The sequence below is a fragment of the Lichenostomus cassidix genome, chromosome 19 (genome assembly GCF_008360975.1).
Source record: "Lichenostomus cassidix isolate B80296 chromosome 19, HeHo_3.0, whole genome shotgun sequence".
Classification (NCBI taxonomy): Eukaryota; Metazoa; Chordata; class Aves; order Passeriformes; family Meliphagidae; genus Lichenostomus; species Lichenostomus cassidix.
In genome coordinates this window covers 8,357,117-8,374,026 of record NC_139499.1, presented here as the reverse complement: position 1 = coordinate 8,374,026, position 16,910 = coordinate 8,357,117, and the positions used below count along the sequence as shown (strand labels likewise).

General features: G+C 41.0%; 1 protein-coding gene across 1 annotated transcript; it reads right to left on the bottom strand.

Annotated features, from left to right (window-relative positions):
• Positions 1-1,687: 1,687 nt before the first annotated feature.
• Positions 1,688-16,696, bottom strand: RPS6KB1 (ribosomal protein S6 kinase B1). The gene is made up of 15 exons (XM_085078479.1): positions 16,508-16,696; positions 13,182-13,231; positions 12,467-12,587; positions 12,073-12,141; positions 11,547-11,694; positions 10,871-10,928; positions 10,457-10,557; positions 9,505-9,595; positions 9,214-9,304; positions 8,814-8,921; positions 8,463-8,525; positions 7,605-7,682; positions 6,217-6,324; positions 5,549-5,661; positions 1,688-5,014 (listed from the first exon to the last, which is right to left on the bottom strand). Exons 1-15 carry the CDS (start codon positions 16,577-16,579, stop codon positions 4,777-4,779), a joined length of 1,509 nt encoding a protein of 502 aa, XP_084934605.1. The 5' UTR covers positions 16,580-16,696; the 3' UTR covers positions 1,688-4,776.
• Between the last annotated feature and the right edge of the window lie 214 nt (positions 16,697-16,910).

Sequence of the window (16,910 nt, the reverse complement as noted above, 5' to 3'; positions counted from 1 at the left end):
CATTTGTTTGGTGCATGTTGAATAAAGAAAGATTTGTTATTGTTTTGGTATTAACTCATATGTAAGCACATAACAGCTGCTCACTGCCAGGTATATTTTTCTTGTTAAAGAAAACAAAAACCCTTTAAAAGTTACAACTTATTAATGATCAGTTTCTATGTTATTTCCAGCACTAACTTCTGTGTAACCTCACTTTTTTCCCTGCTTCTTTTCACCTTGCTATTCCAATAGGACTGAAAACATGACTCAAATTGTTCTGTTACAGGAAAGTTACATTTAGTTACCTAACTTGAGCTTGTCTTGACTAAAGACATTCAGAAAACTTGTAAAGTCAGGAAAAACAGAATTTAAAAAAGTGAACCACTCACTTGAATACCCTTAAAGGTACAGCTCCAAGGGCAGAATCCAGTATTCAGAATAAAAATCTAATGAGGTGGAAGATCCAAGCTAAAAAATATCATCACATCTGGCCTGTGAAGCTCACCAAGATTATTTTATGGAGCACAACAAACTGTCAGTGCTTTAAGTCAGCCCTGCCTTGTTGCTGATCCTTTGTGTACCACATAGTGGTAACAACTGGAATAACTGTGGAGATTGGTCAAAAACAGGGATCAGGGAACAATTGCTCTTCTTTCCCTCTCTGTTGGTTTCTCTATCCAAACCCAGTAATATTAACAAACATGTTTTATTAAAAAAACAAAGAATAAAAAGAGATTTTGATCAACTGGTTTAGATTTACACTTCATAGATGAAACAGGTCATTCTCATCTTAGTTAGAGAGGGGAAGAAAGTGAGTACCTCACCTCCAGGAATGCCATCCTCTGATCCAGTCTTGGGATGGAATTCCTCCTGATCCAGGCCAGGGCTACTGCCCTACTGCCAGGTCAGAGTCTGCAGGGACACAGAGTGACAAATTACAATCAAAAGCCACTTTTTAAGAGCCCAAGAATCCAGGGCAAAGTACCAGAAGGAACCTGTCTCGGGTCCTTTAAGTTCTGAGGGAATTCCTCCTCCCCTTTCCCATCAAAGCTCCCAGGAAAGACAATGATTTACATTTACTGTTCTACTTAGGGCCTACCTACTTCCTAAAATAAAAAGAAATAGGTCACTTGGATTAACATATGTTTAAATTTGCATTTGGCTGCTATTCACATCCATCTTATTCAGCACTTGAGGATATTTAGTTGCAGTAAACTGTGAGAGATGAAAAGCAGGACAGGGATTACCTTTGTTTCTACTAAGGCAGCTCAAGGGTGTTCTTGCAGACAGCTGCAAATGCAGTTAGTCTAGAAGAGAACAACTGGAGAAGTTCATATATGGGAAATGCATCCAAGGATCTGCAGGGAAAATATGCAAGTAATTTGCCTTGTTCTTAATGAGTTCTCCTTTGGCTAAAGGTTTTCCCTTTAAACTGGGAAAATGAAACAGCAACAATCCTGCTGTGGAGAGAATGAAAATAAAACAACAAAACTGCAACCAAACCCAAAAACCAGAACAGCCTCCCTCAATGTCTGATGCACTTTTTGAGTAACAGTGAGAGCAGGTTGGGAGCTAATACTAAAAAGAGAACAGACCCAAAATAAACTTCAACTGTACACTTAGACTGGACTCAAATATTAAATGTTCTCCAGCAGTTCAGCTTTTAAACATCAAGACCAAAAAAAAAAAGGGATATTCAAAAGAACAATTGACTCGTTGATTTTTATCTTTTATTATGAGCTAATACCAGGATGACATTCAAATGTCAGATGGCACAATTAAGACAGTCTTGGTAGGAATTATTCCAGCATTCCCAAAATTACAATTTAGTACACGAATGGCATCAAATGTATGCATCACTCCCACAGAGAAAAATTATGGAATTCTGAATATCTTATACCAGAATAGTTTCTGCATCAAATGGGAAAAAGAAAAACTGCTGGTAACACAGCTGACCTAGAAACCTTTTCTGATAATGACCTGCAGAACAAAATATTTCCCTATTTAACATCTAGTAAAAAAAATATGACTTTTGTTCAAGTTTAATACTTTTATATGGTTAGCCACAACAGGTATTAACCTCAGTTTTACTATATTTTTGTAATGCTACAAAAATCCTATAAAATCAAATTATAGTGAATTTTTCAGTGATTATAATTAAAAAAGCGCAGCTTGTACAAAATAAAAAAAATAAGATTCTATACTCTAATGAAAAATTTAAGACATTTTTAAATGAACAAAAGAAAGCACTTGTTAAGCTCTCCAATATTCAATGCATTCTGCACTTATCTGAAATAGCCAGACAGGAGCTAGAACTCCACTCCCCTTAGTTCACAACTAGTAATTTTGACACTATTATATATATATATAGAGGATCTATGTCTGATATTTTTACAAATAAATACAGGATAAACCATATTGCATAGTGTGTGCTTGCTGTCTGAGTCACACTCCAAAAGTTTCACAGTTATGGTAGGGAATTCAACTTAGAATCTACGGGGTGATACATTGACAGTACATGGAATTTCCTTGGAAAACCGATGGGTTGGATCTGTAATTGATCAGTGAACTCAGACAAACAACTCTTGCCATTCTTGCCAGCCATTAAACCAATTCCACTGGACAGTTCTATCCAGCCAAGCAAAAAGCAACTGTTAGCTGTAACTAGAACCAAGAGAGATCTGCCTCTAAAAAGTTCTATTTTTTTTTTTTTTTTTTGAATTTTAACCAAGTTCCTTTATCCTCAGTGAATGTCAGGAAAGTCCAGGTGCTGTGTGTTTGCAGATAAGCCCAAAGCAAACACTCCTGGAGCACCTGGATTTTGGTTCCACAAAATCACCGGCAGCCACGTCACCAACTGAACAATGGCAACCTTCCAGCATGTCACTGTAAGGTAACTTGATTTTCCTGCTAGAACTAGAAAAAAAAAATCAATTTTTCCAACAAAATGAAGAAAAAAAATACTAATTTTTGCTCAATCATAGCCTTTTTTTTTTGTTGTTGGTTCTTTGTTAGCATCAAGGTATCACTGAATCCTTCTGCCTTGCCAATTTTAGCAAAGAGCACTGTGATCGGATTCAATGCTTAGAGAGAGTTTTATGGCTTGGATCCTATGGCTCAAAAAGATTCAGTATCCACAGAGTAAGCAGAATCTAGAATAAAAAAATCCCTACTGTTGTGAAACACCAGAAGTAGACTTTGCACAGTTTGACTAAAGATAATGCAACGTGTGGCAGGCAAAAAGTGACAGGACTTGTATGCAGCTGCATGATCATCTCCACACACACACACACCACCCACACTCTAACTCTAGGGTAAAGCTCTGCAGATATTAACCCTTTCACCAGCTATGTTCATGGAAATGCTTTCTCTTTAAGGCAGGAAGTATTTAAAGTAAGGTAAAGTTTACCTTTATTTTTATTCTTTGTACCTGTAAGTCAGTTGTACAGATCGTGACAATTTTAAAAACATAAATAGTGTCCTTAGAACATTGTTTGCTAAATTAAAAGTTTGCTAAAGTTCTGACCCACTGTGGAAGACATTCACTGAAAGGCCATTGAACACTTTTCTCATACAATCAGCAAATTTATTGCCCCAGCATAGAAAAAAATGTTGATAAATTTAGAAATGTATAATGGCAGGGAACTACCATAAGCAAAATTTTATTAATAATAATAATAATAATAAAAAAATCCTCAAATTCTTACCCACTGGTTATAAAAATATTTCTTTCCTTATACTCTGGAGGATTTGTCTGTGTTTCCTGTGGTACTTGCTATAGATTTCTACTGACCTCGTGTTCTGCTGCACTGCTGATCTCTCTGTGGGTAAGAATCTGAGCTGCTCAGCTGTGTCCAGCTGAGGACCAGCGTGTACAAAAGTGATGTTTCCCAGTGAAATGTCTGCTGAGGACAGGGATGAAATAAGCAGGACATGTGTGAGCCCATGGCTTCCAGTTAAGCCTAGAACATAGCAGCACTGCTGTTTGATTAGATCCGTTTGTCTTTGCAGAAACAGGGATTTCAGCTGGGGAAGCAAGGGAAATAAACAGTTCTCTCCCAACCCCACCCTGCCAGGCTGGTCAGGGTGTGATTCGCTTATTGATTGGTTGGTTCATGAGGAGGAGAATCAGAACTAGAGCCTTGAACTTTCTTCACAGCAACCAATTAAGTTTGCCTTTTGAATTTTGGGATACTTTCCATAATGAGCTGAATCAAAAAATCTATTTGAAAAATATATATTTTTATATATATATATAAAAAAACCTCATTACGTTTTGAATGTGAAACACCAATTAAGTTTAGCTTTCCTCTTTGATTCCACCCCATTGTAGGAAACCGCTTAACGAAGCTTGCATGCTAATTACCCCTCAGCTGCAAGCCTGTAGGCATTCCAAACTCTGCCTAGTGAAAGGGCCAACCCTCCTCGACACATTCACGACTACACCAGTGATTCTGAAGCAACATCCTGCCCCTTAATACTGTCAGTTTCGAGCTCTCAAGCTGAAAGATCCTTGATAAGGTGAGAAGATGTCACTGGAATCAGTAAGATGATGTGCCTAGAGTTCTGCAATACCATTTGCTAAAGTTTTTTTCTTTTTTTTTTTATGCACCATTGATTGACAGGAAAAAAAAATCCGTTTTTCTTTGCTTTCCAAGTCTCTCTGTGCAATGACCGACTCTTTGATACTGTCACTTTTTAAAAGTAAACCAAACAAGCCCTCCAAATTTCAACTTCAAGGGGGCTCATGTCCGTTCTTGGTTTTCCACCTTCCGAGGCTTTAAAAAAATGGTGTTGTCATAGATTCATGCGCAAGTGCTCCGGTCGTTTGGAAATCATGGGAAAAGCCTGTTTTTTGTATGGCCCAGAGTTTGGTTGCCGGATGGGAAGTGGTGCTGAAGCCTCTCCACAGACTGTCACATCCATTTGTTCTATTCCACTGGTCTCCATGGGGTATTCCACAGGTGGCTGAGTGTTTGATGCGCCGGCAGAAGCACCTCTTCCCCAGAATTCCCCAGGGGAAAACTTTACAGGGCTTTAAAACAAGAAATAGAAAAAAAAAAAAATCAGAGATGGAGACATGCACAGCACCAAGGTATGTTCCACAGTTACTCTGCAGGAAACTGGACCCTATTGAGAAGCAATTCTGATTTTTCCTTCCACTTCCAGGAGTTGGAGAAATTTCCATGTCTGGCTTCTACCAGAGTCTCTTGTAAAATTCTCTCATTTCTAGAAGGGTTCTTCTGTACTAACACGATTCTTTAGTGGCACAAAGTGCTTAGGATCTTCAGTTTTAAGTGCATCAGTTTAAACAGTTCTAAGTGCATCAAAGTCACCACTCTGAGGCTGTATGATCCCCGAAAAGCAACAAACTAGAACTTCTTGTGCTGCCCAACACCATACATGTGTCTTTAATGTGATTTATAGAACAGGATCACTTCTCACTAAGCCCAGCACTTCCATTAGAAGCAAGGCTGCATTTTTTATTTCTAGTACTCCAACTACTTGTGAAAAAGTGTATTACAAAAAAGAAAAAAAAGAAAAGAAAAAGAAGATAAAGAAGAGGTACCTGACTGGTGTCCTAGGGCTACCTATGAATCTGCGAGGTGATCGAATTTTTGGTTCAAAAGAAAATTTCTCTTTTACGCTTTCAAGTACAGATGGAGCCACATACGTAAAACCCTGCAAAACAGGAAAAGAGGCACTGCAGCTCACAGGCAAGGCTTGCATTCAGGATCATTTGTACAGTTAGTAAAATCTGATTATTATAGGAAAATTATAAAGAGAAGAATAAATGCAGACAGATGAACTTCTACTCACTCCTTGAAGCAAACAGTGGGACTTTAGGGAGTTGCTACAGGCCAGCTATTTCTCCTCAGATCACACATTCCCACAGGCACACTCAATTTAATTAATTTTGCTCTATAGACTGGCCATTGTTGTCTCTGCATGACTGTGAAAGCAATGCCATGTCCAGGGCTCACAAAGCAACTCTGAATCAAAATGCTGACATTCCAGAAAGGCAGCACTGTTTGTTGGCTGCTGCCTAAAGAAAATGTCAGCAATAACCAAAGTATTTTCAAAGCCTTTAAACATTTCAGGCCTGTTATAAAATTTGGGTTTTGTTATGAGAGTTTGCTTCAAGTATGAGGTGCTGGGATTCAGTGGAATGAATTTAGCTGAAATGCCCCCATTTCCAGTAGCAAACCTCCCACTCCACAGCCATTCCTCACTCACCAGAAAGACCTGGTTGGCACTTTCACTGAGAGTTGAGTCATCTGGGCTATCAACAGGTGTCTGACGTGTAAACTTTGAATCAAACTGGCTCACATCCTCTTCAGATTGCTTTGCAAAAACAAAATGATTAAGGGTTTATATTACAGATATCAACCAAATGCCTTAGCGGTGAGCAGTGCAGCCTCTGGGTGGAGTTCATTCCATAGGTTTTTGGCAGAGCTCTGCTGGAGTAAAACCCTGGAGTTGTGTCGGAATCCTGTCGCTGCCAGTGGGAGGTCACTATGGGCATTGACACTGAGAAATAAAGGCAAGGGGGAGGGGCAAAAATCATGGATCAAAAAGGAACACAAATTAAAAAGATGCCTTTAAAAAAAAAATTCTCAAATTACAAACAAAAGCTTTTAGAAATACAATGCCAGTTTCTTGCAAGTTTAGCCCTTGTCACAACCAGTATAGAACAGTTGCAACTATTTAGTTTTTGGAAGCCTCTCCAGATAGTTTTGTCCCATTTTTGCAGATACAGAAGTGTTTACAGTCTGAGGGACAGAGGACAACTCTGGAACAAGTCACTATGAAGAATATGGTTTAATTTGGTCAAAGAAAATCAGTAATTCCAAGATCCCTTCTCTCATTATGTGTAACTGGAAAGGCAGAAGGTATTCATTTGTGCAGGCCTTTATATAAATTTCTAATAACAGAAAAACCCCAAACCATCTCTAGATAAATAATTTGGAAATATCAGTCTTGAATCTTTCTGAATTTCATTCCAAAGGGTGAGGGGAAAAAGGTCTGGAGTCCCCAGTCTGTAAAATGCTTGACATTAGTGATGCCTAAGCCAGTTTAAAGTGAGAATTTTGGTAACTGGGAATTACAGAGTTGACAATACCCACTGCTGCTGTAGCTAATTGTACCCAGAGGGAAAAACAGACACCATCAAAATATAAGATGGGATAATAAAAACTTGTTCCTCTCGTCACTGGTTTGAGATAAACTCTAACTACTGCTCATAATGCACAAGATGCATTGTAAATATTAATAAGCAATCATAGAAAATGCTTAATTAGGTGATTTAATTTATTTTTGCTTAGCAACTCTCTACCATTTTAGTTGAAACTAAGTACTGACTTACTGTACAGGGTTTAGAAGCTGATCTGAGAGTGAACTGCACTTGCAGGTCTGGTTAACCTATGGGTCAGAAGCAGGAGGAATTCAAACTGAAGCAGATCTGCTCTGCCATCTTTAACTGACAAGAGTGAATCTGACCCCTGAGCTGATAGAACTCAAGTACCAGGAATCAGTGGCACTCCAGTTTGTAAAGTGAATGTTTCTAGGTTTTATTCCTAAAGGCACAGAGGGAATATCTACATCCCAGTACTCCCAGTACATACCAATAAGGGTTTAAAAGGAGGTTCCACCTTGCGCGCCAGCAGCTCGTCCCAGTTGATGTGTCTGAAGAACGCGTGAGCCTGCAGGAGTGACAACAGCACAGGGTCAGCACCTGCCTTAGGGCACAAATCCCATGGTTTAACTAGGAATATCGTCTATCCAGACCCCTTTTCTGGTGTCTGTCTTTCCAAAATCACATTTGGGTCTAGTGTAAGATGTTCTGCAGCACTACCTCGGAGTAGCTGGAAGAGCTGAGAATTGAGATCACACCTCCAAGTTGGAGAACATGTCCCCATTTCCTTGGAAGTGTTAGAAAAAGCCACTTTACATGCAAAATACCTCTACACTTTCTAACTTTAAAAGTTAAATCACGACAAAACACTGCATTAATGACAAATTACCAGAACTGTGATATACTGAGAACTAATACTTTGTCAGTCTCAGCACAAAAACAAAGTCAAGCTGGAAGCAAAAGGGACTCAGCCTCTGCCTTAGTGTTTAACTGTGCCACACTTGTCCCTTTAGAGCTGCACTAATGCAAGGGCTGGCAGGTTTTTCATCAGACTTTTCAGAGTATCCTCACTCTTCCAGGGCTGCACAATTAGCATTGTGCAACTACTAGAAAAGATCTACTGGAAGACAGAGCTAAAGAATAGCAGTTATTTTCCAAATCTCAAATTATCAAATAGGCAGACAGCTGCTTTTGTTAAGCTTTAAAGCGTTCAGGTTTTGATGAGCTGTCACATGTGGCTGCCTTTCTGCTCAATACCCTTCAAGACAGACACTCTCCTTCCTTGAGGTACCTTCAAAGTTGTTTTACTTTCAACGAGGTAATTTAAGAATTCTCAAGTTCAAGTTACCTGAACTTCTCCAGCATCTCCAGGACCAGCTCCTAGACGTGAGGCAGCATTTCTTTTTAGCAGCTTGGTGAGAAATAACATCCAAAAAAGCAGAATTAGTTATGCTGTTATGACTAGACTAGTTCTGCCATGAATCATCACTTCAATGAGTACCATGCAGAATGAATGCAGAACGATCAGAAAAATCTGCATTCACTTGAAAACAATTGTATTTTCAAGGGAAATCAGTTTCTGTACCGCTCAACAAAAAAGTGACTTAGTACTAAACCAAGCTTGGACTGAACAGCCACAGTGGTATCATTATATTTCTATTTTCTAGAAATGAAGTACTGACATTCATTAAAATTCTACCTTTTTAAGCAGATCTCTGGCTTCTTGTGTGAGGTAGGGAGGCAAGTTGAGTTTACACTTGAGAATCTTGTCAATTGTTTTCTTTCTGTTCTCCCCAGTGAAAGGAGGCTGGAAAGCACCATTGAAACAGGAAGGAAAACAGGACTTGTTCAGATCTCTTATTTGTGTGCACAGAACTCACTTCAGTCATTTACAAAGCAGGTAAAACTACTGCAAATAGGCACTGTTTGGATAAAAGCAGCTCATGTCTGCAGTCAACACAAGTTGAGCTGTATTTTGGTTATTTTTCATTTGCGGTTTCTATATAGACGATATATATTTACACATGCAGCTGAGTTAGGGGAAAGGGAAACAGAAAAGCTACAAAGGGAAATACATGCAATTATAACTGTGCACCTACTGCTCCAGTCAGCATGTCATACATTAATGCCCCCAAACTCCACCAGTCCACAGCACGGTTATGCCCACTCCTCATCAAGATTTCAGGGGCCCTAGAAGCAGAAAAATCAAAAATATGGAAGTTTTTTTAACAAGTTGAATACCAATTCTGACTACTAGTTTTTAAACAAAAATGTATCAAGTAATGTTTTTCCACAGTGACTGAACACATGAAGCATCAGTTAAAAAAGGCAAAATGCAGCCATTACCCCCAGAGCAGAGTAATACTTTTGTATTTCATCATGCAGCTCACATGTATTCAATTGTTCCACAGAAAGTGTGTGTGACTGTTCCATCGTGAATGGATTCTTTACATAATCCGAAGTCAGTCAGTTTTACATGACCTGAAATTAAATAGATCAAATTGTCAGAATTCTGCCATTTGTAGAGATAACAATGAAAAAAATACGAATTTTAACATGGATATGTAATAATTCTGAATGACTTCCAAATATCTTCAATGGTCTGGCAAAGAAATACAGCCAGAGAACAGAACAGAGAAAACTCAAGTGTTGCCACTTGACAAACTACTAAAGCTTATTCAAATACAGACAAATGTGTTTAAACATAAAGACTGTAAAGCATCATTCAGCTAAGAAAGTAGGTTAGTGAATTTTAGTGCTTGCTTCAGAATGCACAGAACAATCTTCAACAAACTGTAAAGTGCCCTGAATAATTCAGTACAAAGCCTCAGACTAAGTAAATAAGTTGTTTAAGAAAACATGAAAATTCTGGGTGGTACAGATTGCCAGACTAATCAGTGTCACACAGGCTCTGTAACAGTGCAATCAGGAACTGAAACTGCTGTCAGTGGGAAGTGTCAGCTGCTGGCTAAGTCATTTCAGCCACAGATGATTTGGCACCCAACCCAAACTACCTTTGCTACCATCAGTCATCCCTGCTGACTAAAATGTCCCAGATTCTACTTTACAATGATCCAGAAGAGAAAAAATTCCTGAGGTGCAGAAATAGCAAGTCAGCCATTTGGACCATGCCTGGGTCCAAGGAACCACCTTGCTGTGGCCTATTAAACCAAGGAAACTGTGTTTGAGGGCAATTAGCTCTGGCAGCTCTTCACTTATCCCAGGAGTGCTAACAACCCTGCCACTGTTCTGAGGAAATTCAACACTAAAACTGAGGTGTTGTGACCTTTTGGAGAATTATTTTCAAAGGTCTGGCAGCCTGACTCATTACTAGAGCTCTACCTTGATGATTAAGCATGATATTTTCTGGCTTCAGATCCCGGTAGATGATTCCTTTCTGATGCAAGTGCCCCAGTGCCATTGAGATTTCTGCCAAGTAAAAGCTGAAAGGGAACATAATGCCACAAAATCAGACAGATTCAATCATCTTCAGCAAGTCTTTCAGTCTTTTCAACCCCCAAACCTTGAGCACAGCCCTGTGAACAGAGCCTCACTGAGCAGCCAGCATGGGACCTTCCTGTGCAGTGAGACTGGAGTTCCAGCAGCACAAAGTGGTGAGTAAATCACATGGACATCCTCCCCAAACCCACTGAACTGCTCTTTTCACTACTCATTCATTTTATAGGGTAGTTATATATAGTTTAGGCACTTGGAAAAAACCCCAAACTATTAATTTACAAAAATAGCTTCACTTACCAAGCTGTGTCTTCCATAAATATCCCTTCTCTCTCTAACTGCATAAATAGTTCTCCTCCTGCCATGAGAAAAAATAGATTATACTCAATTAAAGTATCATTTTCAGTCCCTCAAAGGTCTATTTTCTAGGAAAACTATAAGCAACAGGTATTTTTTCCTGCTGTACAACAGGCTGCTTCACAAAAAAAACAACTAAGCCACTATTCTGTTACCCTCAGGATTCCAGCAACTTAAAGAAATTAGCATTTAAAACACAAGAGCATTTGTTGTTATAGTTGAAAAAATTATTTCTAATCTGTAATTTGTTTCCCTAACCATGAAAGAAAGGTAACACTTCTATCACAAAGAACATGCAAGGACTAAACCCTCAGGTAACTCTGCAGGACTGCACAGAAGCTAAGGGTAACACACAAAAATGACAGATCTAGTGGAAGAAAAGTATTTAATCCTTTCCTCTTCTGTACTGTCATGAAAAACAACTATTTTGTATTTCATTCCCTTTTATTGTATCAAATTAGAAAATTTATTTCTGTTGTTCCATGGAATTTTAATATGAACCTATTTCACCTTTTAAGACACAACTCATCATTAACTGGCCTTTTATTTGTAGTGTAAGAACCCCAAAGTCTTGATTGTGTAAGACCCCAAGAAGCAGGTAACAATGTCATATACTGACCACTGAGATACTCAAGGATGAGGTAGAGTTTTCCACCAGTCTGAAAGGCATAAATTAAGTCTACAATGAAGGGATGTTTCACTTCCTCCAGTATATTCCGCTCTGCTTTCGTGTGAGCTGTATCCTTGGCATTCCTCACAATCATTGCCTGCAAAATCAGGGATATGTCAGCACAAGAGTTTTAAAATGAGTTCAACTCTGAGTTTATTAAATCACAACACTACATATGAGTTAGCAACAACATGAAAAATTTAAATTTCACCACAGTATATACATGAGAGGTTTCTTGCAGAAGTTTAAATCTGCATTTCATGGAATCACACAATAATTTAAATGAGCTGCTAAAAACTACTCAGACAGAAAAATTTCAAGTTTAATTCTAATTCCAACTCTACCTAGGCAATTTACACTAAACTTATTTTAAGATATATTAAATCATTAGATAATTGTAACAGGTAAATGAAGGGATAGATTTTTTTTTTTTTTTTTTTTTTTTAGATTCAGAGAGTAGTGAAATTCAGGTTACCTTTTTAAGAACTTTCATGGCAAATATCTTCCCGGTGTTTGCTCCGGTTACTTTCCGTACTTGAAACACCTACACAACACCAAGACAGTGCCAATCATGTATTTCAGCTGCATTAACTGCCACAAGTTATAAAGCAAAGTTGTGCAAGAGGAGATCACCCACAAACTACAAGGCAAGAGTCAGAGATTGGATCCAGAATGAGTCTGGGACATTTCCTGGTGCTTCCAGCAGGTGAGGCTCTGCAGGGACCTCAGTGCCACGACACCAACCTGGCAGCTGGGGTTACCCTCTGGCAGAATGAACTTTGCAGAGAAGGGGAAGGGGAGATCAGAGCAAAGGCAGGGAGCACTGAGGGTGTGAAGGATGGAGTGCTGAGGAAGGAGGAGCTGCTGACCTTGCCGTAGCCGCCTTTGCCGAGCACACGCAGCAACTCGAAGCACTCCGGGCGGATCTTCTCAGGGCCTCTGTTCACGCTGGTCTCTGAAATCTCAAACTTTTCACAATGCTCCATTCCACTGCAGAAAAGCAGAACAGGGCTGTGAGTCTACCTGGTACTGAGAACTGAGCAAATTTAAGCAATGACTCCCTGGAAAGTGTCTGTCTGACCTAAGAGTGACCTGGGAGATTTGGAGAACTCCCAGCACCAGGAATGTTATTTACTGTGTGCAAAGCTGCAACTTGCACTAAAAAGGTTACCTGCAAATATGGGGCATTTATAGTATCAAGGTTTCCTTCAAACCCCTTCATTTTAATGCACAGTACATCTGTGCATTTCACCAGAATTAAGTTTAGAGGATGAAAGCCTCAAACTGAATCAGATATTTCTTTATATGATTATATCCATATTACCAATATTATTCAAACACAAGAGATTTGTCAGGAGAAGCAAGGATCAAAAGACAAACAGCAGCTTTCACCAGAATTTTTTATTATTATATTTCAAGATACAATTGACATATCTTAATGTGAGGAAATAGTGAAACATCTAGAAATGACTCAAAATTGAACCAGAAGGACAAAATTTTCTGTTTACCTTAACAATGTAACAAAATTACAAGTTATATGTGGTTAGCAAGAATGATACAGAATATTTTCTAGCAGCAACTTACAGGTCATATTGGCCAACTCCTCCATGGTCCATGCTCTCACTTAATTGACCCTGGGGATGAGAGGGGGACAAGAAAGATTAATTAGGAAAAGAAAGCATTAAAATAAATGCACTGATGTGCTTTAGAGCTTTTGAAGTTTGAAAAGACAAAATCTTTATATCATTATAATTTGTATTATATAATTGAACAGGTCAGGAATAATAAATTAGCAGCAGAAGATTAAAAAAACCTACAAAATTCCATGCAAGATTTGCTGTAGTGCCACATAGCTGAAACAGTAACAGGGAACCACTGTCTTATCTGTTATTATTATTGCATTGTTATTCAGTCACTTAAATATTAGAGGTACAACTTCACATCCCCAGGTGAACTTGAAAAATGTTAAGGTACTGCAATTTTCTTTAAAATTGCTCTTACACAGAAATTTTTAAGTCCTTTTGCAGTACTATGCAAATTAAAGCAATAATAAAGATTATGTGAATAGATGAACTGGGACTCATCTGCACTAGAAACAAATAATCTACTGAGGTGGTTTTATTATTTTATATTGGTAAATCAAATCCCAACTGTAATGAAAGAATTCAGCTTTACTCTCACGTTAAACATCTTTCCAGACCAATAATCCTTCCATACATTAATGCATGCACACAGCACTGAAAAAGTTCCTGTACTTCAGCATCAGAACGAGTCACCATTAAGGAATGTGGTTTAATTCTGAAGAGATATTTTCCTCAAAGAATTTCCAACCTGATCCCTTCTGCAAGATAATACTTCCCTCTAACTGTGGCTCCACATGGCAAAAGAAGTGCAAAGCAAGCAGACAGCTGGAATGAATACAAATAGAATGTAATGGGCAAGCTTCTAGTGAGCTTCAGACTGTAGCCTCACATTTTTATTTTTAAAAACATGGACACAAAATAACAACTGCGGGTTAGTGGTGAACAGCCTGGGACTTACAGGCTGAATATAAATATACTGAGTGACCTGTGAAATTCAGAGAAGCAGAAGAAAAAGAAAAACCACCAAGATCTGCAAAAATCAGCCCAAGTCAAGGAGTGCATTTTAGAACATTATCCAAGTGAAAACACTAACCAAAGAAAACTTGAAACTTTCAACAGCTTCCAAACCATTTAAACGTTAACGTTTACAGAGGCTAGTTTATTTTGGGTGATCTAAAGGGGAATTTAACTCCTGGTTCCACCTACTAACACCACAGGCAATTAGGGAGTCCAAAAGATCAGGTTTGTTTCCAGCTAGGAGATTTGCCAGCTCATGTCCTCCTGCTGACATTTATTAGAGAAATCCAGCTTATTGACATGTTTCACAATAAAACCCACTAAAGCTGCCCTTGACCCCACTCTTAGATGCCAACAAATGAATTTTAAAAAAATTAACAAACACAGAGAATAAACACCCCTCAGTTCCCAGAGCAACTCCTCCTGTTACCCAATGGTTCTGGCAAAGTTTACATGTTCTTCTCTTGCTCCTGTGAACTTTGGTTTCATTCTCAGTATTAAGTTAACCAAAATCCACTTCAGATATCATTCTGGTATTTTTTCAGGGTTTTTTCTCATTTTGCAACACCAAGAAAAGCACTGGGAGGCCACCAGCCCTTCAGTCCATACACTGTTTTGTTCATGACAAACACGTAAATTAAGAATGAGGTTTTTTTCACCATAGTAATTAGTGCAAACAACCACATAGCTTTTGAGGAAATTCCATTCAAACAACCCTTCAGACTTTCCAGGATGGCTGTGCCTATTCAAACTCACACCTGATGTGGCTGGGCTCCTCCTGGGCTCACAGTTTTCGGGAGGTACCAGGGAGCAGCAGCAGAAATTAGACAACAGTCCTGATTGTCCCCCATCCCAAGTTAATGATGTCAACTGCTCTGGCTACATCATCTCTCTGATCCTTGCAGGACACACACAATGCCTACAGAGATAACTTCCCTGGAATGTTTTCCCCTTATACAATCCTGATGTTCCTCTCCTTCCTTGCCCTTAAATTTCCTGCTGTTCAGTTGTTCTAATCTCAAGCCCATTCTCACCCTCCTTTATCTGTTTGCCAAAAGGCACCTGAGACCAACCAAGGCTGCCAATGTCCATAAAAACATCAATCATGGCAATGTTTTAAAACCCACAATGGCTTAATTGTTCCCCGAGACTGAACTACAGGAACACAAGAGAGAACACTCAACTTTCTTGCCACCTCGCTCAGAACCTGTTCTTGGCTGCATTAGCAGTGTGATGCAAGCGACATTTTCTAAAGCCAAGTGTTTTATTGATTATCGAGGTGCTAAACAGAGCTTTTCCTGCAGATGGAGAAGCTTTCAAGCCTTCAGGTGTCAAACAGTTGTCTCTACAGGTTACATGGAGTGAGGGTAACAGAATATCTGCTTATCTCCTGGAGGGAAGTACCTGGAGGCAATCTACAGGAAGCATGGAAGGGACATTTTACAAGAGGTTTAGATTAGAAATTAGGGGGAAATTCTGCCCTGTGAGGGTGGTGAGGCTCTGGCACAGGTTGCCCAAAGATGCTGTGGCTGTCCCCTGGATCCCTGGAAGTGTCCAAGGACACAACCTGGAGCAACCTGGGTTAGTGGAAGGTGTCCCTGCCCACGGCTTGAGATGATCTTTAAGGTCAATTCCAACCCAAATCGTCCTACGATTCTGTGATCTCAAAGACTGCAAGAACGCCATCAGTATTTAAAGACCAGAAAATAAATGCAGCGGCCGTTTGAACAACAGCAAACATTTAATACACAAAACAAAACAAAAAACCAACAGAAGACCTAGAAAAACATAACCAGAGATACTGCGGTAAAATCCCCGTAAAGCCTTGAAAGAACCTAGACGAACATGACGAGCTGCAAACTGCCCGTTCTCAGCTGCAGCGCTCCCGAAAGCACGAGATGCGAGCAGCGCTGAGCGCCTAGCGCAGCATTTCCAACCTCTGCTTTTAATTTTGGCGCGGGAGCAGCGACTGTGCACGGCTCCAGAAAGATCGGCATTTCTGCACTGACGTTCGGACATGTGACAAGAAATAAATAATAAAAATCCCCGCTGCGGCGCTCGTGCCGGGATCGCAGCGCCGAACTTCCGCGGGGAAGAGCAGTCCCGAGCCGCTCCGGGCGAAGCGGCGCTGCCGAGGCACTGCGGGCGGCTCGGGCTCTGCCCGGGCACAGCCACGGCCTGGCCGCTCTCCCGCCGCCGCCTCAGCGCGGCCCCCGCCCGGCCCCGGGGCGCCTCCCGCGCCCTCCTCCCTCCCTCCCTCGGGCCCCGCGGCCTCCCCCGCTCCCTTCCCGGCTCGGCCGCCGCTCTCACCCCCTCCTCCAGCTCCTCGTCTGAGCCCGCGTCCTCGGGCTGGTCCAGGTCGATGTCGAACACTCCCGCCATGGCGCCGCCGCCCCTCGCTGGCTCCGCCGGGTGCCCGGGGCCTGCGCCGCCTCATGGGCCCGCGCCCCGCAGCGCCGCCGCGGCCGCCATCACCGGCTGCGCGGCCGCAGCGCGCCTGCGCACCCGCCCCGCCCGCGCCCGCCGCGCACGCGCAGCGCGCCCCCCTGCCCCGCCGAGCCTGCGCGGTGAGCGCGCCGCGCGCCAACCCGCACCCGCTGCTGGCGCCGCGCGTGCGCAGAGGGCGCGGTGAAGCCGCTGAGGGCGGAGCGCCCTGCCCGCCTGCCCGGAGCCGCTGTGCGCATGCGCGAGGCGGGCGGTTCGAAGGCGCGGC

What these genes read in the sequence shown, in the direction of transcription:
- RPS6KB1 (XM_085078479.1), bottom strand. Translation starts at nt 16,579, where the DNA reads ATGGCGGGAGTGTTCGACATCGACCTGGACCAGCCCGAGGACGCGGGC. An exon ending in ACGAGGAGCTGGAGGAGGGG is followed by an intron (nt 13,232 to 16,507) that starts GTGAGAGCGGCG and finishes TCTCATCCCCAG; the next exon opens with GGTCAATTAAGTGAGAGCAT. An exon ending in TATCATGCTTAATCATCAAG is followed by an intron (nt 9,596 to 10,456) that starts GTAGAGCTCTAG and finishes ATTTAATTTCAG; the next exon opens with GTCATGTAAAACTGACTGAC.